Source organism: Crassostrea angulata, chromosome 9 (genome assembly GCF_025612915.1).
Source record: "Crassostrea angulata isolate pt1a10 chromosome 9, ASM2561291v2, whole genome shotgun sequence".
In the NCBI taxonomy this organism is placed as follows: Eukaryota; Metazoa; Mollusca; class Bivalvia; order Ostreida; family Ostreidae; genus Magallana; species Magallana angulata.
In genome coordinates, this window is record NC_069119.1 from 26,111,546 (window position 1) to 26,137,195 (window position 25,650).

The window sequence follows — 25,650 nt, forward strand, 5'->3', positions numbered from 1 at the left end:
CAATATACCGGCTGTTTTAAATTAAGACTTTAAAAATTAAGTGTAGAATAGTTCATAAATTTTTTGACGCAACGTCGAATTCAAATGTAGCGTAAAAGTTGAATGTATCTTAAGAAACTTTAAAGTAAACAAGCTAAAGAGAGTCAATATCAGAGAGCGGTCAATGACCCATTCGAATAATTGGGTGTTTGGGGCATTATGATATACAATATAAACAAACATCACACTTACAACCGCCGTATTTCTAAGGCTTTAACCCAATAAATTACAGCCTCACTTTATATCGATATTCCGAGCACGTGTTCATCCGGGGACTTTAACTGCTGAATGCCGGGAGATAATTTGAATGGACATTTAATTGATGATGCTAGGATACCAGATGGGGGTTGTCAGTACGAACGAAGCAATGACACTTAACGTTTTTGATAAGAACATGTCCGCTGGGTTATCCCTAAATTGCTCTGTGATGTTATTATATCTGAATTTATTTCGTGAATGTCAATATAAAATTTATCTAATCAAAAATACACACAAATTACAATTGTACAGTGCACCAAAAATTAATGTAAGCTGTGTTTAATTAAACGTGTAAAAATACTTCAGATTTTACAGAATTCATATCATAAATAAAAGAGAAAAAAAAGTTTTATTTTTCTCGAATCAAGGAAGTAAAAAGCAGTGGGAAATGCTGCATGCATAAAACCACTTGTAATGAATTTTGCAACCTCTCAATATGGAACATTGCCAAGGATACTCAAAATACTTGGCAACGAATAAGTGTTCTAAAGAGGAGAATTACGATTGGGAAAGACACCATGATGATTTAGCGTATTAAAAAGCGGTTGTGTTGTATTCTTGTGCTGGAGAGAATTAAACACAGATCGTTTGATTAATTTAGAAGAAATTATAGGTATTTTGGGACATGGTTTAAATAGTTTAAGTATGACAATGTATTTATATCAATATACCATGTGGCAAGATAATCATTAGAGTCAATTGCAGATAGAACCAATATGCATGATTTTAAAGAAAATTCTATAATGATAGAATAACCTTACAATAATGATAATGACGGTTTTTCTATATATAGGAATTAATACTACTACTTATTCAGACGCACAGTTCTGGGACTTGTATAATAACTTTGAATTTCAGTACTTACCTTTAATTTCCTACTTTCTTTGTGTCTGATACTGTAAGAATACGAAACGAGTTTTTAACATATAGTTCGATGCATTTCGTCATTAACTATTTTAAAATTTAAACGTACATTTGCTGAAAATAAGATAAACATCTGTAATAAGGAACCATTCTTTGAATTTGATGAGGTGATCAAATACTGTCAGGTGTGATCACATCTATGATATGGTCTTTGGGCTTTATTGGATTTGTTCACCACCGAGTGTAGTTATCACCTCATAAATACTCAAAGAATGATTCCATATCCCCTAAACATTTGATTTGAACATATATTTATTGTACAAAATTAAAACTGGGATTAGGCAAAAGTTCAAAAATTTAAATCGCCCTATCTCTTAAATAGAAGTCATAAACTATATGAACATACTGGTATCATACATGTATGATATTTTAGGATATTAACAATAAAACAGCAACCTGTTATGTTTAATTATACGTTCCCACCTTCCACTTCATTTTATTTAAATTTTGAAGTTTTGTCTTTTTTCAATATTTTCCAACAAAATTATGCTTAAATGACGAGGCATTTTGAGGTACGGAAAATATGAGGTTTATAATAAACATATCTGAATGATGGGCATTTTTGAATAAAACATATACGTGTTACATGTACGTAGAAAAATCAATAAATAAAGAAAAATACTCATTCTTGCAATTCTATTTACTAGAAATGATAAATATGGTAATTGAAAGAAACAACAGGGGATTATGCATAATTTATTTCGATTTCAAATGAAAAACACACAAGGAAATACAAATGATGATTATATAAAAATAAATTTTGAGGAACTTTATGTCAAAGATAGGAACCATTAAGGAACAATGCTTTAAAAAAATATTTCCCGTTTTGTTGCAGTTGGCTAATTTTGATTAAGTTTTTTGTTTTGGGGAAAAAGAAGAGATCTTTAGAATCGCAAAGAAAAAATATAACCAAAATAGCTCTGATATTCTTGTTGTTTTAAAACATTAGAGCTTCATTCTTCCTTGATATTTGCAAATATTAAGGAAATGGGTTTTTTAAATCCTTTGAAACATCATACAAGTAATAATACTTCGTAAAAGACAAAACACTAAATCCATTATTATTTTGCTTAAGTTGTTGGAGAGAAGACCTCTATATCGTTTAATGATAGATGTTTAAGAAATGTTAGAACAGTTTACCAGGTACAAGTAAGGAAAAATTGATAATTTACATCCAATTTTGTACTGCATTTTTACTGCTTTCAACTGAGGAGACGACATCATTTTTGACTTCGAAAATACTCACTGTTGTGTACATCTCCGATATACATGTACTAGAAGTTTTCGGTTTTGAAAAAAAATTGAGATAAACGCGGAAATGGAATTGCTAAGAGTTTTTTTTTAAACTATATTTTCCAACACACCTAGGGCTTAAAATAAATGAATAGCTGACTTCATTGAGATGTAATTTTAAAAAGATGTGAATTCACAGTGTTTTGTGAAATTGTAAACAGTAACATTTTTAGTTACCAGTTTGAAAATCTTCCAGCAGATCAGTGTAACAAGTAATTATTAAAACTGTTCTCAAAGTCTTGCTTAAAATTTGTGGCTATTTATTCAAATAATTTTAAACAATATTTGATCATGTAAGAAACATAGGATAGCATTTAGTCTTTTGAAGCCCACCTCACAGAATGTACATAATAATTCTAATCATATTTTCTTAAATTCCAATTAGATAGAGCATTATAAATACATTCAGTTAGATAAATTGTGGGGTATTGGTACTGTTAATGAATTATAATAATTTAAAAAACTAATATCAAACTGAAAGTTTGTTCCTTGATTTAAAAATAGAATAGTTATGGACGGATCTAGAATTAATTTGGTATATAATTGTAAAAGATTCAACTTTATAGGTATAACTACGATTACTTAAATGCGTCTCAGAATACGTCTTCTACTAATAACCGATATGCATTTAAATAGACCTTGTTAGCAAAAATTACAAGATCTCTTGATGCACAACCGTTTTGGTACAATTTTTTTTTCTTCTTAAAAAATCTGCGGTCGAAATTTTTTTTTTTAAGTTTCAAAGTAATCTCATCAAAAATATCATGCACGCCCTTTTAACACAAGTGTATATGACGTATGAAACAATTTTACATTAAGGAAAAGCTGCAATCTGAACAGCTTCTGTTGGTGTATACTGAGAAGAGCATACATTGTATATTTCACCGGTGTGGGCATACTTGGTGGGTATAAAAAGAAGAGGCACTGAGGCATGCGCTGTTGATATCTCATTGTAACGCTACACAGGGGCTTTGGGTTCCCGCTTTAAAGAATAATAACTTATAATCCCAACAAAGAGAGAATTCTGGTATTCACCTGACTCGTGAGATCGCCGGATACAATCAGTAGCCCAAAACTGAACCCTCACTTTGATCAAAAGAGGGCTGGGAGAAATACAAGCCACGATTCATAAAATTAACTCTAAGAAAAAAAAATGTTTTTACCTTGATGGCGGTTTTCTTTATGTTAGGAAAAGAACTTGAAAAAAAAGGTGAATAAGGGTGGATTTTTTTTTAATGTGATTTGCATACGAAATTTAAGGAAATGTTGTATATATGCCGGGGACTCGATATTTGATATAGAGGCACTCAAGAACGTGGGAGTCGTATTTATGAATGGTTATTTACAGCACGTCACAATATTATTGTTATTGAATTGACTCTGATCCCTATTTCCGAGAATTAAAAGTAAGTTTTTAATGTTATATTATTTCTAACGATTGTTTTTTTTTACCTGTTCCTCGAACTAAATTGATCGTATTTTGTTTTTCTTAATATCTCGTCGGAAATACCCCCTGATTTTAACGAGATCTTTTCGCTTTAATAGACATAATAGTAATCTGCCTTTTCTACTTCCGTTGTGAGTTTCTGAAACTTCTAAATCGACAGGCAGTTTAATCTTTGATAGTTTATTTAAGAAATTGTTTTATCGTTATGTCAATATCGCTCCTGTATAACAAAATTTAAAACCTCACAAGATGTTTTTTTTTCCTACATACACATGTTTCCCTTTTCCTTTGCTCTAGTGCCTGGTTTGTCTTTACCGTTATCAGAGGCTCGAAGTCTTCTGCAGGCAAAGGCATGTGTGTAGCGTGACCTTCTTTGCGCATTATACTTTAAACGTGCGAGGTAGCGCAAAAATGTAACGTGCAGTAATAAAACAGTTTGATAAAACCCCTCAGCTTTTAACTACTAGGGCGAGTCATTAATGGTTTTGTTATTATCATTATCATCGGGGAGGGGGGGGGGGGGTGTATGGAGTATGAAATTTTGCGTCTTAAAACAAAACAAAACCAAAAAACAACTCAAAAAAACAAAACAAAACAAAAATCAAAAAGCAGAAGAAAAAAAACAACAGCAAAAGCTTATTATCCCCAAGAATTGTAGAAAAGTAATAGGCCCATCTTGTCAGACCTTCAAAAATTAACTTAATTTTAAGCTTTATAGTCTAATTAATTTTTCAGAGAAAAAAATATTTTGTATTGTTATTTTTAGGCTTTATAAAATGGTTACTATGTTCTCTGTCTGACCTAGATCGATGTACACCTCTCTTTGTTTGCGATAAAAATGTAGGTCTAATGCACTAAAATACCATTGCTTTATACTATTGTAAACACACGCGTTAAGATGTAAAAATAGAACTGTCGTGTCGTTCGGTGCACGTGGGCCGCAGATTTGAAATATGTTTTATTATTAGTACAGGCAATGTGTAGTATTCTATTATTGTAATGTAACAGCAGGTGACTTGATATCGAGATGCTTGCGTATATTGTTCTAAAAATACCCCTTTGTGAGCAAAAGCAGAATCTGTTTTTATCCCTTCCTTTTTCGATAATATTGTGTATGTTAAAAAAAAAAAAACAACAACAATCAGATAATAAAACTCGTTTTAATTCTCTTTATAAAAGTATTTTATTGACTTTACATCACATCTACATTCAACAAAGCTTATATCTATGTATATACATTGATATTTAAAAAAAAAATCTACAAGGATGTCAACTATCCTTTTTTAGATAAACATAATTAGGAAAAAAACCATAGCATAAATTCAATAAAAAAAAACCCTATATACAATCCTTTTGTAGTGTGCAAGAAAACCGTAAAAAAGGCGCCTTTAGTTAATAATGTTAACTAAATAAAACTCTCCTTGGATAGAGTTTTGCGTGTGATCGATAAAATTGCAACTCCCATATGCACAAATACCAAGTATTATGCAACAACGTTATTTAAGTCTTGTTAAAGTGCGCTGTGTAATCATCAAATCCATCTTAATAACACGTAACACTTTGAAACCTTTTCTGTTAACTAACATGAATCATATGCAAAGATTTTTTTACTTGATTTACAGCTTTTAGTATATATAAAATTATATTTTTTCACAACACTTATTTCATCAACAATTTCACAGATAAAGATTATTGATACAATTATATGACGCACACGGAATATTTTTTTTTTTACATAAAAAACGATTTTTAAGATATCATAGGTTAATTTTTTACTTCTGCTAATCACTTAATACATGAATATAGCATTTTTGAAAGTTTCTAGTTATCTATTTTTGATCGCCTTTTTTGTTTGTTCTTCCCTAATTAAAGTCTTATAATATATAAGAAATGTTGGGTTTTTTTATCAATCAATATACATGCAACTTGAATATTTTGGAAGAGAATTCTCAATAATGATTGTCTGTTAAATGTACTATTTACTAGGTATACCATTTTATAGGTATTAAATAACCAAAATCCAACTATATAAAAATAAGATTTTAGTTAGCTTATTAGGGTTCTAATTATGATTATTCTGTGTTATATTATTATAACACCGTAATTACTCCTTTATGCAAAATTAGAGACCCTTCCACTTATTACTGAAATAGTATTCTGAGAATATCTTAAGTCTTCAGTGAAAAGTTTTACGTACATGCCTTTTCTGAATTCAAATTATTCCTTTGTCCCTTTAGGGGAATATCAAATCAACAATCTGAATCTTCAAAATGTTGCATTTTCAATAAGAAATATATAATATCCCAAAGTATTCCAAAATACCTTAAAATTAGTACAATGATAACACTAAGCCAATTTAATCAATTTGTATAGCTTAATTCGAAAACTGTCGATTGCTTTTGGCGATTGAGGCATTAGCATATTAAGAGAAAATCGAAGACTATTTCTCATTATAGATTTTCAAGAGAAACGGATAATTGTAATTGTAGGGGTTTTTTTTATATTGTTTATATATATAATTTCCAATATATATACAATAATTAGAAATTCAAAATACATCGAAAGGTTTATAAAACACTCGAGTAAAATAACATTAATACTATAAATATGCAAATTCGAAAATCTTGAAGAGAAGACACATTATCCTTGTAATGGTTGTATTTACTTTTATACCTTTGTATGAATCATCTTTTTTATAGGTTACAATAGGTACAGATAAGTCAAAGAATGGTAAAAATAAACGTACTAATTCCTACTCGTCTCGGCCTATTGAGTTATGGTAAACTTTGACCTGATGATTACAAAATTGCAAATTATTTTCATTATCTTCTCGCATACAATATTGTTATTATTCTAGCGAAGTTTAGGGGAAACTGTGTCTAAATTAAGTCGAAAGACAAGCAAATCGATTAAATAATTTTTCATATCTGATCAAGAAAATAGATGTGATTGTTATAATCAAATAAGGCTCCTTCCTTCTACTAACGAAAAAAGCTAGGAAAAGGGTTGATGTCTTTTTAATTGCTTTTTATATACTAGTATAACATTTTCGTTGTCAATATGAAAAAAGAACATTTATTAATTCAAGGAAAGAAAAGAATTTGTTTTTAAGATAGTAGTGAATGCTTTGGCGTGACAATATCAAAACAGTCCAAATTGGGTACAAAAATAAATGATATTTTGGCAAAATGTAGTGTAAGTGTGTGCTAATTAAATTTTTGTGACGCAATTAAAAAGATTTGGAAAATATATTGCAGTGAATTTAATTGCCAGGCTAAATTATGTTCATTCATATAAATGGTTATTCTCTTTTTTTTTAAGATTTATACTCACAAGGTAGTGTTAATTTATTTTTTCTAGCGCAATATAACACCATTTCCATGGAGAATCATTGATGCAAAAGTTTATACAGTTACATGAAATTAAAATACAATCTATATACAATCTCCTAAATATCAAGTGAAATGTGTAACAAATAAAATCAAAAGTAATACCTAATTCGGTATTCTATTTAGAAATTGAAAGCTTTTTTCATGGTTTCTTGATGCATTCTGCTGAGATTAATTGATTTTACTACAACTTTACAATGCCAAACGATTGCAGAGTCTATTGTAGGTTGGCAGCTATCCTTAAGGAATATTAGTCTTCTATAAATTAAAATAAAGCACCGTCATTTATTTATTATATATTTCTATTTTTTCTAATTTTATTGCTATGTAGTCTTAGAATATTTTTTTTCAAAATTTGACACTATTATCTATCAATCAGTGTTCAGCTATTAGGACTTCCATGAAAACCCTTCATAAACCATAGACCGATTCTTAGAATAAGGCACTCCAAGTGCACTTTCCGTAATTAAAATCTTCATCATTAAAAAACGTCAAATGTATGCAACTGTTTAACTATTTAATTCTTCACGTGGTGTTCCTTGTAATTCATAGTCGCGTAAGAAATTGGGGATATCTTGTTTATAACATAAAAAGGGGCATAAAGCACAGTGAAAACGTTTGAAATTCCTAAGTAGGACAATATAAAAAAAATCTCAAGGACATTGACAGGAAAAAATCTGTACATTTATGATAAAATGAATGCCTTGTGGGGATTCTCTTTGGGGCTCCTAACATGATCGATATGCGGTTTAGCATGCTTTCATTATCCAGGGTTCCAGAAATATGCTGCTTTGCAGTCGCAATCACGTTTTAAATTGCTTTACACTCAATGGTATAATCCATTGTTGTGGCACATGCGCAATAATACTGTTTGATGTTACGTAATTTGGAATTTTTTGGTGCTCTGTGATTGATAAACTACAGATTTTTATCTTGAAACATTAACTGGTCGATTCACAGTCATATAATTTGGTGGGTTTTTTTACAATGCTTGCATGTTGCATTGCTATATTTTTTCTTGACAAAAATGATGACTATGATAGTGTTAGAAGTACTCTTTTTTTTCACTATTCTGTTAATCAAACCGTTGCATTTCTAGTTACTATTTTGACAGTATTTCACTTCATTAACGAGGAAAGAAAAACATTTTTTTTTAAAACGGGAGGACATGAGTGAGAAAGTAATTAAAATTAAAAGCGTCGGCAAATAGCAATATCATATAACTATAAAACGTCTATCAAATGCTTGCAAAGTGCTGTTTAAATTTCTGATAGAGCTGTTCAAATAGAAATGATTATACCTTATCGCTAGATGGGTGTGACATAATTTCTAAGATTCTCATGTTGTGTGAATCGAAAACAAAACTCTTTCAAAGTGTACCAATATATTATATCTTAATGGTTTTGATCAATAGAACTGTTCAAAGTCAAGCTTACTGTGGGAAAATATACAAATATATTAAAATACCGTTCAAGAATGATATACTTATATAATTATAAGAAAATTTTACTTTCACCAAAATGATTACTTTTTTTCAAATTAACTTTGTTTTATCTTTTTTTCTCGATATGTTAGAATAACAATACAACTTTAAATCACAATTATTGTTTCTTTAATGATGATGTGATTAAGATTGTTACATATTATTACGATAAGTATCGTAATTATAATTGTAAATGTTATAAAAGTCATAATTTGGAACCTAACTGACAAACTGCATATTATACTAAAGAAATAAAGATGTCACAATGGCAATTTGTTGATAAAAAAAATAATGACTACATATCGAGAAATAAAATCCTGGAAAACAAAAGTTCTATGAATTTATTGTATGTCTAGAGAATATATTAAGAATAATGTACCTTAACGTTCTTACTATATTCTACTGCACGTGTTTGTATATGTGAAAGAGAAAAAAAATAAAGAGGGTCATATATTATACAGTCAAAATAGGTTTTTTGTATACACTGTACATAAAACTTTGTTGAGAGAGAGAGAGAGAGAGAGAGAGAGAGAGAGAGAGAGAGAGAGAGAGAGACCCTTTCCGTAGTACAATTACGCATCAGTGCTTTTCCCTTTTACGATCCCATTTCAGTGCTAGAATTTTTAAATTTTTCTACGACGACCTTCGTGTATGAATACATTACAAGGATGGCATGTTGATTGTGTTGATTGCAGGGGGAATGGTGGAGAGAGCTGAAGAAACATGCACCGGAAACCTCGCATGAAAATCAACCCCTCCCTCAATCCTCATCTGATTTGTGTCCTTTGTGGGGGTTACCTGATTGATGCTACGACCATTGTTGAATGCCTCCATTCTTGTAAGTATACAACCACGTGTTATTTTAGGGGGTTAAAATCTATGTATTTTAATCATAACTGAACAAGTTATTTTTCGGCGACCAGCCTATAGGAACCTATTTGTCATGACGATTTTTATAGCTTTCTAATTTGCTTGGTGAAGCGTTATGTCTATAAAAACTGGAGATCACGTTTCAACATGTCAATGCAGTATATTTGTTCATTCTTGAATAATTCATTTATAAATTTATAAAAACACAGGGGAAAACAAAACGTGAATCGTTTTATGAGATTAAAATATGCAATTTAATTTATCTTTTTGAAAATATATTTCAAACAATGCACTAGATAAATAGTTTTAAGACGAAAGGTAAATAGAGCCGAACTTTGGGTCCATCGTTAAACGTCCTGTATCTCATGTTTTCTGTTAAAGTTTTATCATGGCCGAAGAAACTCTACAAATGTGCAATCAAGTGTAGTTCAAAAGGACAGAAAATAGAACGCCTGCATGTGCAGAAAGTTTTCATTTCCCACGCAACGAATGCAGCGGAATTTCATTCACAAAATCGTTTACAGATAACACAGCTTTTCTTTGCCTTGATAAGATTCGAACCTCTGAAACAGAGAGCGTTAGAGTGTCTTTTGTCAGGACAGATTATTTGTAAAAATCAGCTGCTATTTCTCTCTTCCACTTCAGTCTACTAACCTTAAACCTCTTGTAACGCCAAAGTCTTTATGACAGATCCAATCTGTTGCCATGAATAGTTGAATCTCATGTGGACGGAAGAGTATAGTGATTATTATAAAAAAAACTCTCGTCTCTGGCGTCGAAACATTTACAGATGATAAATGAAGTTTAATCTCAATTTATAAATTTTTAAATCACTGCAATAAACTTAACAACGAAATCCACGAAAATTGGTATTCAACGAATATTGATGAAGCCACAGTATTTATTTTTTGAATTTTTTATTCAGTAACTGCAGCATTATCTGACTTATAAACATAATCTTTTTTTATAATATACTAAGATGAAGAGTGAAAAAAAACACAGAAGTCTTTATTTTGATTAAGTTAAATAAACGAAGTAAAAACGTCGTTGCTTTTGGAAGACATTATTCGATATTATTAAAAAATGGTTATCCTATAAGTAGTTGTCGAAGTAAAATTATATTATGTAGAACCCTTATCGCAAACATCTGATTGTTTGTCAAGTCATTGCAAGTTATGAATCAAATTGACTACATTTATTTTATACTATTTATTTTGCATTGAAAGCGTACATAACTCAATTTACCATTATTGCACGAAGGGTTTGATTACAAGGAACGACGTCATGTTACACATGATTATCCTGGATAATCGTGGGGCTGGTTATAGACTTTGTTAATCGTCTTAAAAGAAGAGCTCTCCTTAAAAGAGCGATACGTTGTTACATTATTATCTAAAATAAACGATGTTTATGTTTATTACTAATTAAAGATAATTATTGTCTTTTATTAGTTGGTTCTTTTTTTACTTTAACGTAATTTGTATTCTAGTTGTAACTAGTTTCTCTCCTGTTTCCTTTTCGTTTCCCAGTTATTTAACCACAATTATTTGATATCATATAGTAGTGTTTCTCTTAAATATATCGTTAGCATAATGAATAAATAAAAAAAAGGTTCGATTCATTAAGCCATGGTGATTAAGTTGAAACCAACCCTGATGTATACATATCCAGAATGGAAAATATTCGTCGAACAAATGTGAAACAAGGTGCAAACTGGTAATAGTTCATAATTTTTCTAAAAATTAAAAGAAGTATTAATATCTCTGTATTTCATTCTTCATTCTAAGTGAATTTAAATTAGAAAAGAATCGATATTCTTTTATAAATAAATTGCATAGATTTCACATTGTTTCCCCCGTACATCTAAAGCAGCTTTTGCAATTCGATTTTAAGTGGTCTCAAAACACATTTCCTGGAAATATTGTTTAGTTTCAAAGAAAAATATAATGTTTTTGAACAAACATATTTTTCTCCAAGCCGTAATATTTTAAAAACTCGTATAATTCCTGATACAATTATCACAAAAAAGTGTTGCCTAAATATTTCAACAATTGTAAAGTATTAAGTAGAAAATGGTAATGAAATTTATAATATCTAGGAAGAAAGATATAATAAAATATGTGTTTCGAAGGCAATATACTTTGCTGATATTTACTTTTTGAAATAAACTACTCTATTTATTATTTACATTAATGTGTTATTTTAGACTATGCCTCAATTTCTATTCACTTATCGCATATCATTTCTCTTTTCTTCTACAACTAATATTATATTGTTTTGAGAAAATTAATTAATGTTTTCCATTAGATATAGATAATGTGTATTTTGTAATAAAAAAAATAACTAAGTAAAGAAAAATAAATTATTAAAATAACACATAATATTCAAACTGGTTGTTTGTCAGCTTAACAATGAATGAAGAAAGATTTAATATGACAGTGAATGGATAAAAGTGCAATAAGCATTAAAATGAAAGTGCAAACCGATTCATAGTCCTGGTGTGATCTTATGAATTTTCTAGATAAAACCACAGTCAATTCTTCATAAGAACCTAACGAATTAATAGTTCTTAGTAGCTGCCCCATATAGAGTCTAAACCTCGAACTTGCTTCAGAAAGTCATTTGAGGACAATTTACCCAACATAATGGAATTTTTTTATATTTTTTATTGGTACGAAACATTTGATTGCATTTATAATAAGCTAACGTATTTCATTTTCGACTTCAAAATTTGGTGAAAGAACAAAGCATTTTAAGACTAAATCAATAGATATGTTTATAATTGGATTGTTTACGATTGTATTACTTAATCTAAACTATATGTTCAATGTCCGGGTGAAATTTTGATATTTCAAAAAAATATATATAAAAAGCCACAGACTTCAAATTATGCTTTTCGGTCAACGTTTAAATTCAGTTTTGATTTTATCTTTGTTAACATAAAGATGAAATTAATATACTTTTTAGTTTTCGTTAAAAAAACAACTCGGTTATTGTTTTTGTTTGTTTTTGTTTTTTGGGGTTTTTTTTTTGGGGGGGGGGGGGGTGGTCTTTTTTTTAAATTAATAAACGATGCATAAATCTATAAGTATCGGTTCATCCTAAGCATCGTCAATATTTCTTTTCCAAAGCCTACTTACTCTCTGGATCGAATTAGATAGTGTGCTGTTTTCATCGAGCGACCGTAATCAACTCTTTCAAGTTCAACACCAAATGGATAATAACTTGGACAGCATAAATATTTATGTTTCCTTGCATATTAGCGTTATGCTAATCCAGTCTTCATTTCTTCCATTGTTGGACGCCATTCCCTGGTGTTAATTAATCACATTGGTTCTGTTCGCTGGCGTCCCTTTTCACAGGACATGTTGCTTGGGATATATATTCTGTTTGCTCTCACCCATTGCCGTGGTACATATTCCTCACTCTGAACTCGAGGTGAACTGCTAAACGTTGAACACGTTCCAAAAATGCTTTGAAAGATAAGTAAGAAATCTGTTGATGGCAAAGGATTAGAGTTGGGTGGTTAGGTGAGACGTTGTGAAAGGCTTTGTTATATTTTTCATCCGTATATTTTATGTGATTAACTTCATGCATGCCATGGCTTGTCAATATGATACATTAATCGATATTTTTGTCAATTTACCTCCTTTTGTGATCAGATTAGAAAATAAAACTTAAAGTGGATGTGAATAAAATAGTTTATAGATTTTGTTTCCTTAGAGTATTACCACATTCATTTCCTTCATTTCCAATTTCGTCGCCTGAGTGTTTAATAACACATGCAAGTGCAATCAAACTTTTTAGATAAATCGTAATCAGTGCCTTAAGAATTCGTGCGGGACATGGGTATATAATAGCTTTGAAGATGGTTTACAATTACGTAAACACACAATGAGTCATAAGGCACATAACACTTCTTAAATAGCCCAAGTGCTCTCAAGCGATGAAGAAAAATGATTTTTTTTTCTCAATCTTTGTGTGTGAAATTTACAACCCCCTATGACGTCAGAGTGTTTTTAAACTGCTCGGCGCCTATTGATGCAGAACTTTAAATTATCGCTTCTTTTCGCGTTGGAATGTAGGTTAAAACGTAAAGTGATTATGCAGCGAATTCCATATAATGCATGTTGAGGTATGAGACGAGGTCACTAAGTACACGAGTACTTGGAGCTTGCTAATATTGATCTACGGTTATGTTAGCTGTTTTTGGATAGTCTTGAAGTCTCGTCTCAAATTATTGAATTAACCCTTGTTGAACGCGAGTTAATTCACTGTGAATGTGAAATATCGATAAGAATAAATCGTAACGCCATATGATGAGGGCTTTCAGATGATAATCCCATGTAAGATATACTTATATATTCTGGGAAAATTAGCGTTTTGGGGGGAAGCCTTTTTAATGGGTTTTTTTTCTCTTTTTCTCATTTTCGTTTTTTGAGTTTGGACGTTTTTTGAACTTAAGGTGTTACAAAATTCGAATGCCGGGTAAGAAATTGAAGGCTATCGAAAAAAAAGTTTGTAAGTGTTCATTCAAAAAGATATAAATAAGTGACAAAATTGTATAAATACAAAAATGGAAAAAGTTTGGCATATGGATTATTTTAATACTTTATATTTCAGTTTGCAAAACCTGCATCGTTCGGTATCTTGAAACCAGCAAGTTTTGTCCAATCTGTGATGTTCAAGTTCACAAAACGAAGCCTTTCACCAACATTAGGTAAGCAATAGATTTACAAATGTTGATAAAGTCGTGGTAAGGAATTCATGAAATAATGTCGACAAATTTGTGGTTATAAAAGATTTACAAATTTTGATAAACTTAAGGTTAGAAAATGTTTTTTGAATGTTAGCAAATTTGATAAGAAATTATTAAAAATTATTTAACCAATACGAAGTGATTTTTTCAGTAATTTAAGCCAGATAAAAAAAAATGTACCATTATGACAAGATTAGATGATCATGACTATCATAATCATTTTTGTAAACATCATAATCGTAAAAATGTAAAGCAAACATGTATAAATTGTATTTTAAACCACCAAAAAGCAAGGACATGCAATACAGATTAATGTAAAACTAAATAATATTGCTCCAAACTTTTATTATAAGCAAGAACAAAACGAACCCATTTACACACTGGCTGCTAACGCAAAGGTACTGGTTATTTCAGTTTAATTTTACGTTGCAAAACCGTTTTCTGCAGACTCTGTTGCCGTGCTAACGGCTAAATAGAAATTGTTTTACAGAGAGAAAATCAATGCACAAAGGAAGCTTAATATCTTCTGGCGAATTTCGGTTAATTATATCTGGTCCGTTGGAAAATAAAATACGCTTGATGTAATACTGCAGATAATCGCTTCTGACGCTTTTTGGGCATTAAAACAGACTCACGCGACATTAAAGTACTCGACTCAAATTCAACTAAATTAATTTGTTTCCTCGAAAAATCAAAGTTACTTAACATTGAGTTCTTTTGTTTGGAAATAAGATCAAGACATGTTTTTGTGTGTTTGATATTCTGAATTTTTATGAAAGTCGACTGTTTTAATTTTCTGTGTAGTAAAAATGGCGATTAATGGTTAGTTATGAACGTTTTTGTGTCTGCAGGCTGGATCATACCCTTCAAGATTTGGTGTACAAGTTAGTTCCTGGACTTTTCCATAGTAAGCATTTTTTCTTCCTTTTGATTCTTCAAATAACCCGTAATATTTTGAAAGATATATCATAATTTTTTTCATCAGTAATAATGCTATAAAAATGAACGTTTGTTGAATATCTGACTTTTATCACTTTTAACTCAGTCAGATGGTACATGTGCAAAAGACAAATTGTAATCAAATCAAGAAAAAGAAACTGAGCGTGTAAGTGAAAAAAACGGAATAAGTTTTGGATTATCAGCAGAAATAATCCGGAAATTTGGGACAAGTCGTTCATCATTCTGTTCGTATAACTTGACAACTGATACATCACACATTTCGCATGAATTATTTAATGACTTCACACGGCGTGTATTGATTCCCATTTATACCTCCGTGTTCTGCTAGTTCTACTCGACACGAGCTTCCATTACAAGGCTTTAAGGGAAGATTGCATTGCTAAAGTATTTTTCCTAATCTCAGAACCGAGCAAGAACAAAAAGGATCTTGTTTTTCCTTCGTTTTGAAGTTAAAATGAAATGTGTATCATACTCGAGCTGTAATGTTTAAAAGACTAGAACAGAAAACATTGTTTAAATCTTCTGTAATTATGTGAATCATGCGATCCAAGATAGCGAGCCATAATAACGCTATTTCTTGTGCAGGAAATGCACTGTAATAATGTTAGAAATATGGATATGATTATGACTAACATTTCTTCAGTGGCTCAATTATTGCTTTGGTTCTGCTAGTGACTGAAAGTATTTTTCTCATTGTTTTACAGTTTTTCTCTTTAATCATGTACCATATGGGTTTTTTTCTTCCTTTTAATCGTAGAATGAATTTCGATCCTATTGTTACAATATGTTGTGAAAGTATTAATTTGATTCTCAAGGTGTTCTGATTTTCCATATGTAATATGCCAACAACATCTTACTTTTAGATGAAATGAAAAGAAGAAGAAATTTCTATAAAGAATTAGGCAAAGGTATTTATCCTTATTTTTTCTTTACAAAGTATATACATGTCACGAAACTAACTGATTAACTTGCCATTTATGTAGCCATTTAAATGGGGAATTGCTCATGTCGAATTATTGCAATGGATGAGAGAATATTGTTCTTAGGGTGTGGTTACCGTTTAATTTTTTTTTCAAAATTGAAAATCATCAGTGAAGTGCTTTAAAGGGGCTGGTCATGATTTCGTCAAAATATACTTTTTTGCGTTTTAAATGTTTAGAATGCTTTAGGAAGACATTTCTGATAGTCGACCAAAATTTGAGTGTTCTTTGTTTGCACAACAAAGGTTTGTGAGCTATCTATCTCGCTTATAACTCAACGACTGATACATAAATTTTGTTTGACCATTAGAAAAGCATTGTATACAACGAAAGTAGAAAAATACATTTTTACCAAAATCTTGACTATGCTCCTTTAAAGGATTTTTTTTAAAAAAGGGTATCAGTATAAAAAATACTAAGCTAAATCAAAATCGGAGCTGGCGCATTTTTTGAATAATGAGCTGTGCAGATAAATAGTACGGTATTAGAATGTAAAGGTAAGGTTAATCTCGATTATTTCTTTCGTAAGTTTTGTTGTTTAATTTCATTACGCGTATCATTTTGGAGTTGTCCTCTTCGATCTAAAAGGAATTTGCAAGTATATCATAATTGTACATCAACAATATAGAAAGACAGAGTAAGCGAATGGATCGAAACACTCAAGCATCTCATTTGATGCCTGAATAGTGTAACAGTTTCTTGGTTTCTTTACCTGTAAAACTAAAAAGTATATTGTTTGTTTTTATATCTTGGTCATTAAGTTAAGCAATGTAATGACCCCAAATAAAACAGTATCTACACATGATTTAAGAGTGCATTATTGGTCAAAATCATTGCCATTAATGATATGTTTTATATTGCAAACTACTTCAACGTCTATTAATGACACAGTTTCAAAACTATATCATTAATGGTAAAAATCCACATCCACTAATGATAAAAGATATAAACGCATAATAGGTAGATCGTTGACTATTAATGATATTATTCTAATTACACTTTTGGGAGTTATTATATGGAATGTTTAATAATGATCATGATAATTTTAATTAATCAATGTTTGAAAATAATGCTTTTTTAAACCAACAAATATTATTTGATCCAATTATCTAAAAATAGGGTCATTAAGATTGTTCATAAAAAACTAGTGTAGTTAATGCAGCGATAATATCTCAAACTTTTAGCCCTTACAGTATATAACTATAGTAAGAGGAAAAAACCTTTCCCTCATTAGGTTAAAATCAAATCAAAGCTCATCATAATAATGCTTATTTAACCAACAAGTAATAATTGACGCAATAATTTAAAAATGGGGGGGGGGGGGGGGTTGATTAAGATTGTTCATAGAAAACTAATGTACTTTATGCAGAGATAATTTCTAAAAATTTTAGCCCTTACAGTATATAACTATTGTAGGAGGAAAAAACCCTCCCTTCATTAAATTAAAATCAAATCAAAGCTCATCAAAAAAATACTCATTAAACTTACAAGAAGTAATTGACAAAGTGATTTTAAAAAGGGTCATTAAGATTTTTCATAGAAAACTAGAGACGTAAACCCTTAACATAATGCGAAGCTATCCTATTTACCTATATTTATATGAAGTACTGTCGTACGTTCTGTTGACTCCCGTCGCTGTAATAAATTTAATCATTTGAAACATCTGAAGCCATTTCCTTCATGCAAAGAAATAAGTTCGTTTCGGAGATTTATAGATCTTGGCAAGCCATTATTTATGTATGTCAACGTCTTTTTTCTCCATTTGCCTTTATGTAAATTGCTGCTTCTAAATTACTCTCATTATGTTGGGTTGAAATACAACATACTCATTGCTGGCTGCTTTTATAAATTCTGTTTAAATAACAAACATTAAGGGGTTTTTTTAAACTCCGTTTTTATTCCATTTATATGTTTTCTTTGCGCGTTGCGTTTGTCTTGCCTTCGTTTGTATGCAGAACTTGAAATAACTTAAAAAACATTAACTAATGTGTTAACTAGTTTACACCTGTGCATAATATGTCCTTACTTAACATAAAAAACTGATTTATCACTCTTTAGATTCTTGGAATAATAGAATTTAAATTTTATTTCTTGTAGATAAAAGAAAATAATTTTCTACCTAACTAGAATTTGTATATTGAACAATAACCATTCATTCGAAATTTGGTAGTAAGTTCATCCATTCTTAAATATTGCATGCATTTTCATAAATAACACAATTTAATCATGACATACATTTTTAATATATAAAAGTGCAAAAATGTCCTTATAAACAACTATACTTTTCAAATGATTTCTCGATGCTTTAAAAGATAAAAGAAAACATGTTTATTAACTATAGGTTTATCAATCTTCCACATATATTGTTAAATTCAAAACTGTAGGTTTTTGGAAGATATATGTTGTTTGAATTTATATATATATATATATATATATATATATATATATATATATATATATATTTATATATATATATATATATATATATGTTGTTTAAACTCGTTTTGGACAACAAATTAGTGACATTTTTGCACCTACTTAAGATGCAATTTCGTAGAAATCCAAATATACCAAATGATAATCCATTGCCAAGAGAGTATAAAGCCACTATTGTTTTTAGTGTATCTCACCAGACGGGTGAGATATTTACCTTTGAAAATTAATATCCCATTTAAACAATTACTAGTAATTTCCACAGGAGGAATTATTTTCCTACTAAAGAAAGATCACATGCACTATATTGATGGTTATATCAGTTTGTAAATCTGATATGGTTTCGTTAATTTTATCTCATTTTATTCAAATATATACAATAAAAACATTAAATATTAAATATTATGGTCAAACTAAAATTCTGTATTAGTAAATAAAGAAGAACTTGATGTTATGGTTTTCATTTTTTACATCATTAAAAGAAGTGAAATACAAGTGTATTTCTATATGGTTGAGGTGACAAAAATGACTTAATTAAAAGACAGAACCTTTTATTTGTTCTTCATGATGAAATGGTAAAAAAAAAACAGATATACAAGACATTTTTTTCATGTGAGATTTCTCGTATTAGATACTTTATTATCCGCTCAGAGTAAATAGGCCGTTAAAATCATCCGGAATGTGTGTCAAGCTATTTGTATTACTGTTTAGAAATAGTAACAATAGAAATAACACAATGAGAAAATTAATGGAATTAGTGGAAATATGTAATGAGTACATCTGAAAATATATGCCTCAAACAATATTAGTTCAGATAGAACTCGGGTTTTCTAAAAGGCCACTTCCTTATTCTGTATATGTCACGATGCAGTTAATAACAATATTCTGAGGAAGCTCACCTTAATTCGAAAGGACACCCAATAGTTTTTATGTTGAACCGAGTTTTTTAACAGATTGATTAAAATTTTTAAAAGTCTTTCTTCCTAAGATTAAGATTTTAACTTAATTTATTCATATATGATATGTAATAATTGTTGGCCTTTTTTGTACGGGTTGTGACTGGTTGACAGAGGATGCTCACTTCCCAATGGCACCTGATCCTGGCCCTGGTTGTATAAGAAGCCCGTGTTTGCTCTGCTCCTGTTTTGTATTTTCCCTGTAGACTTTTGATTTTGAACACTGCCTTAACACCACTTGTCATTTGGATAAACAAGGTTTTGCTTAGTTATATTTGTTGCGTCACCATGTCCTGTTTACTGCAGAAATATGAAACGCAGTTCAGTGCGTACCATATATAAAACAACAGATACTGTTGTGCAAAATAAAAGCATAATTGTTTACTGATCATGCATAAAATTGTGCACGGCTGTCCTTGAATTTTATGAAGCCCCCTATCGTGTATTTCTATTTTTATATAGATATGGATTGCACTTTTTATATAAATGCTTAAAATCGTCAAATAGTTTATTATTTGTATATAGTAAGAACAAACTAAGTTAGAATTAGAACTTGCAGACCCATTTGTAAATGATTTTTAAAATTATAACTCATGTTCAAACCATAGATGTGGATAAGCTATGGGACGATCCTAACAGATTAGAGTACTACTTGGATGACGATGGGGAAATTCAAAGAGAGAGGGTCATCTTTGCTGAGGACGAACAGATCAGTCTGGCTCTTCAGCTTAGTTCAGAGTAACTAAAACTACTTGAATGTTCTATTGCTTACCCATTTACTCTTCTTTATACAGAGTACTGGATGTTCACAGTCATTTTTAGACTACATTTGTTTTCTTGAAATGAAGAGTTTTGTATAAAGATATATAGGAAAATATTCAAATTTTAAACCTAAAATATTTGGATTTTTTCTTCTTTACTCAATCATACATTTTTTTGGCAAAATTCAAATTTAAATTTATAAGGCGAATCTGATGGTAGTTAGATGAGCATCCAGCCTATTTACTAATGTAACTGTCTCTTTATAAACATTAAGGTTAATGCTTATCAAATTTGACACATCCAGATTGAAAGTCTTTGTATGTGACTTACTCAGTGTTAATAAAACCTTTTTATTCTATTTTTAAATCTGAAAATATATTGAGTTTTATATTTAACATGGTTTGTATTTTTTTTTTCAGCGGGAAACCTCCTCTTTTACCTGTGAAATCTACAGATAAGAAAGGGAAATCGGTTGACGAGGTAAACCCATTTTAATCATCTAAAAACCCTGATAAGAAGCGATTGGTTATATCAGATGTAATCCTATAATCACCTTGTCAAATTTAGATTAAGAGGCTCGAAGGTCAACAAATTAGCCACCGGATATACCTTAATATTTGTTAGATGATTTTGTAAAGTTAATGAAGAAAAATTTGATTTTTTTTAATTTCTTTTTCTTTTTTTTTTTTTTTTGCTTTAAAATTTGAAAGTTTTTTAATATATATTTATGCATAGCTTTTTCTCTGAAAGAGATCAAAATTTTCTTTAAAAATGTCTCGACCATCCAAGTCACTCAATACTGGTGTCCTGTTATGAAAATTGCGCAAGAGAAGGATTTTTCATTGAAGATTTTTGAAAAACACAGAACAAAAGCAATTAAAACAAGAACAAGAAAACAACTAGAGCTAATTAGCCCCAGACACACAGTTACATGATACTTGATATGAATACACACACCAGAACTGATTTATTTTCATAATTGTTCACAATTTTGCAGTGGATTCTTTTACGTTTAAAAGTATTGCCATAAAAAGAAATGTTAGACATTATTCCATTTATCTTCATGTGTAAGGTCTTTTAAAAGCATGTCTACTGCATATTAAGTAAAAAAATAAAATCGTTCTGTTCGTTTTCGTTGTCGGCGTTGACAGTTTTGTTAAAAATTTCCAATGGAATTTATTTGAATGGAATTATACCTTGGTTTGAGTCGATGATTTTAATAACTTGCATTACATAACGATTTTGCACCGTATTCTGTACAGAAATTGCAAAATAAAAACTAATATCACAAGATTTCAAGGCCAAACAATTCAGGTTAAATTTTCTCGTTTGCCTATTTTACTGTGAAAAATAGGATATAATACATTGGTTTGAAAAAAAAAATGAGCAATGTATTGTAATTCGCGAAAAACATTCAATACATGCATCTGAGCTATTTATCTATTTTGCGATTTTCTTCAGTGTTAGGCCAGCTTTCTGTATAGTTATAAGACAACTTTGGATTTTAATGGATTGAATACGTGTTAATTAAAACCGTATATATCGATAAATTTGCATGTTGCATAACGATAACCACCAGTCTTATGATTTTTCCTCTTCTTCACGTGATTGATATAGAAAATAAAGTTGGTTAACCTGCAGACATGGGACCGCATATTAATTTTGTCATTTATTTGTAAAACATTATTAACAATATTAAGTTACAGTGTTTATGCCTTTCCTTTCATGTACATGAGAAAATTAATAAGCTAGATAGGAAAATAGAAATTTCTATTGCGATGCTGACGTTCATTGGCTTATAACACTGTGCCGGATAATTATGCCAGTGCCAAAGTGGCATTTTTGCACCCGTCTAAGCTGCATATATCGAAAAATGTTCCTATAGGAAATTTGAAATTTCCAATCGGAATATAATAACTTCCTATAGGAAATTCAATTCCGATAGGATTTGATAAAATCCGATAGGAAAACTTAATATCCTGTAGGAAAACTACATGTCTGAATCAAATTCCTACAAGAAAATACCATTCTCCTATAGGAAATATAATTCCTATAGGACTTTAAAAAACCCTATAGGATTATCGATATTTCCTGTAGGAGAATCAATTATCCTATGGGAATTATCATTTTCCTATGGGATATTAATTTTTTAAAAGTAAAATCTCACCTGTCAGGTGAAACACATTAAAAACAAAAGTGGTTATATACTCTCTAGACAATGGTCTATCATTTAACATATATAGATTTTCCGAAATTGCATCTTATGCGATTGCAAAAATGCCACCTTGACACTGGCATAGTTATCCGGCACAGTGTTTTATACTACATGCGAAAATGAATTTAGATACAATTGCAAGGACACCAAAAAAATTCTACTGATTGCATTAAATAATTACAAAATCATATTGTATAAGTGCCTTAAGAGGCGTTGCCTACATCAAGTAATGATTTGAGTAAAAGAAAATTTCAACTAACTTTACGGTCAATAAGGGATTTTTGTACAGTTTAATGACATTGCTTATTAAGAGAAATCGTCTTATTTTCCTTTACATGTACGTGGTGAATGATTATAAAAGCTTAAAATGACACAGGCTATACATGAACATGTATGATTTAGTTACAGTGATAAGAATAATATTATTTTTCTAAATTGTGCATGTATTGTGCATGCATATAGGAAATGGTTTATAGTTAAATCCTATTTCTATTTTTCTATAGGTAATTATGTTCTATAAGTTTTTAATCAAAAGGAGCAGCATTGTTCAGAGTAAAAAAGCAGACAATATACTAGTAATTGATAAGTGAATGAACATGTATGTATAGTTATTAAAATTGTTGGTTTCTTTTTTATATAGGCCGGGGACTGCCGATATCTTTTATGTCCCGCGGTGGTGACCATCGGTCTATTGAAGAAATTCATCAGAATGAAATTCTCCCTTAGCGACCGTTTCCAGGTAATTGTTTGCGATTGGTTTCATTTCTAATATTTGAGGGGCATCCCATTTTTGGGATTTTAATGCAAATCCTAGTTTTTAAAAAAAAAAACTTAAATTCGTGACAAATGACTCCATCAATACATTGTGTTAGTATAAGTACTAGTATTGCACTTGAGTGAACTTGTCTTTCGTGGTTCAAATCAGCAACAAAATCCACGAAAATTGGTGTTCAGCGAATATTGATGAAACCACAGAACTATGTTATTTTATACCGAGTTCTTCTTCCAATTTAGATTAATAAAGTTTAAAAATGGTCTTGACCATCCAGTTCTCTTAAATGTGTTGTGATCAATTTTAATGGGTGTTTAATACTTTTGAAATCGTTAGGATGTAATTTCTCTGATTTGCTTGCATAGACTCTGTCCCATTATTCGTTGGGGATGTAAATTCGTGGATGAGGGTAACCAACGAAATCAAAGAATATTATGTGCTTTTCAGGCATAAATTTTCGTGGATTTTTCTGAATTTTGTTCAGAAAAACAGTATCAATGATTATTTACATTGTACGTAATTACGTGGATAGTGTCTAAATTAATACAAATGGAATTAACTAATAATTATCCATGCTATTTTTCTATATTGTTTAACACTTTAACTGCGTGAATCACGTTACTTGGCACCAAATTTAGTGCTCCCCGAAAATATGGATTAAATATTAACTGCATCAAGTTTGTGTACATATTGTGGGATACGTTCATTTTTCATGTGCATGCCGGAAATGGTGTTAAGATTTTATAACTCGAGTGTCTATAATTGCTATCCGCATTAAATCTCTTGTAACTTTATACATTCATTTACTTTGTATCCTGTTGCTGAAATATCTCTCAAAGCAAAACCAAGACACATTACTTAAATGTGTATTTATGTGCGTCACTGATGAATCGATAAGACTTTTTATGGGGTTTTTTGGGCCGATTTCTGAAGTGAATGGGTTATTCGATAGATGATTAGTTATTTAAATGGTTGACTAAACAAGTCTAGAAAATCACTTTAATTCTTTATAACAAATGCCAACAAGAGAAAAACAAAAGAAATATTTGAGTTTTAAGCATTCATATTCAGCAGATTTGATACTCGATAATTATTTGTTAGATTTCGTTCGTGTGCCTACTTTCTGGTCCATAATTGTTACAAGATTAGATAAGTCCCATTGCACTTTGTGACTGTCGCCCATTTTACAATTAGGCGTATACACATGCAAATAGTGCATAAAAAAGCCCAAAAATATGCATTTGTCACAAATACAAGAATATCATAATAGTTATGTTGATAAACTTTTTTTATTGTTTTGTCCTTATTTTTTGTATATTAGATCGACATCTACCACACATCTGAGGTTCTGGGCGACTGTTTGACGCTGATAGACGTGGCCTACATTTACATGTGGAGAAGGGTAAGATCTGTTTTTACTAACTAGTACTGTTTCTATATCAACTCAACCATTTGAGAACATGGCGTATCATAGCACATGCACGCGTATGAAAATGGGACGATTTATATTTATGTTACGATTCAATAAAAAAAAGAAAATCTTAATTGACACTAGCTTTAAAGTTAGCCAGTTTTCGTAATTTTCAGCATTAAGCTATAATGACATGACAAAGCTTAGGAAATAATACTTTATTACTTGAAGAAAATAGAACATTTTTTTAATTTACGTTAATTGTGAGATAAATAAATTGAAAATAGTTCAACACGCAAGTGTCATATCTGTTACTTGCCTGTATGATTCTTGAATAGTACTGTTTAGTAAATTGGATTTTTTGATGCGTTGTTGGTTTTGGAGTTTTGCGGGGTTTTATTTCTCTCTTTTGGGAGGGGGGTTCGGTCTTTTTATTTATTTATTTTTTGATAATTACTGTGATTTTTTTTGTCAGGAAACAAATATCTGACAGCCTGCCTATTTTGATTTTGATTCATTTCATTTGACATTAAATTTACATGAATAGTTCACAATTCATACAAATTTTACCAAGAAAATTGCTCATTTTGCATTTCTGAGCAGTGTAAGCTAAAGAAAGTTAGTTAAGTAAACATTCAAACAATTAAAATCTGTTCAAGAAAGTAAAACATTTCAGAAAAGTTAAATTATACACACCTC

The 25,650-nt window shown here is 30.3% G+C and overlaps 1 protein-coding gene across 1 annotated transcript in view; it reads left to right on the top strand.

The window, feature by feature from the left end:
* LOC128162622 (polycomb group protein Psc-like) overlaps positions 1–25,650 on the top strand; it is a 42,363-nt gene that overhangs the window by 10,713 nt on the left and 6,000 nt on the right. Inside the window, exons 2-9 of the mRNA XM_052825863.1 lie at positions 9,529–9,671; positions 14,327–14,423; positions 15,314–15,369; positions 16,286–16,330; positions 20,400–20,529; positions 20,973–21,033; positions 23,409–23,507; positions 24,862–24,942. Of these exons, the coding sequence (XP_052681823.1) occupies positions 9,557–9,671; positions 14,327–14,423; positions 15,314–15,369; positions 16,286–16,330; positions 20,400–20,529; positions 20,973–21,033; positions 23,409–23,507; positions 24,862–24,942 (684 nt within the window). The 5' untranslated portion in view covers positions 9,529–9,556. The remainder of the gene's footprint in view (positions 1–9,528; positions 9,672–14,326; positions 14,424–15,313; positions 15,370–16,285; positions 16,331–20,399; positions 20,530–20,972; positions 21,034–23,408; positions 23,508–24,861; positions 24,943–25,650) is intronic.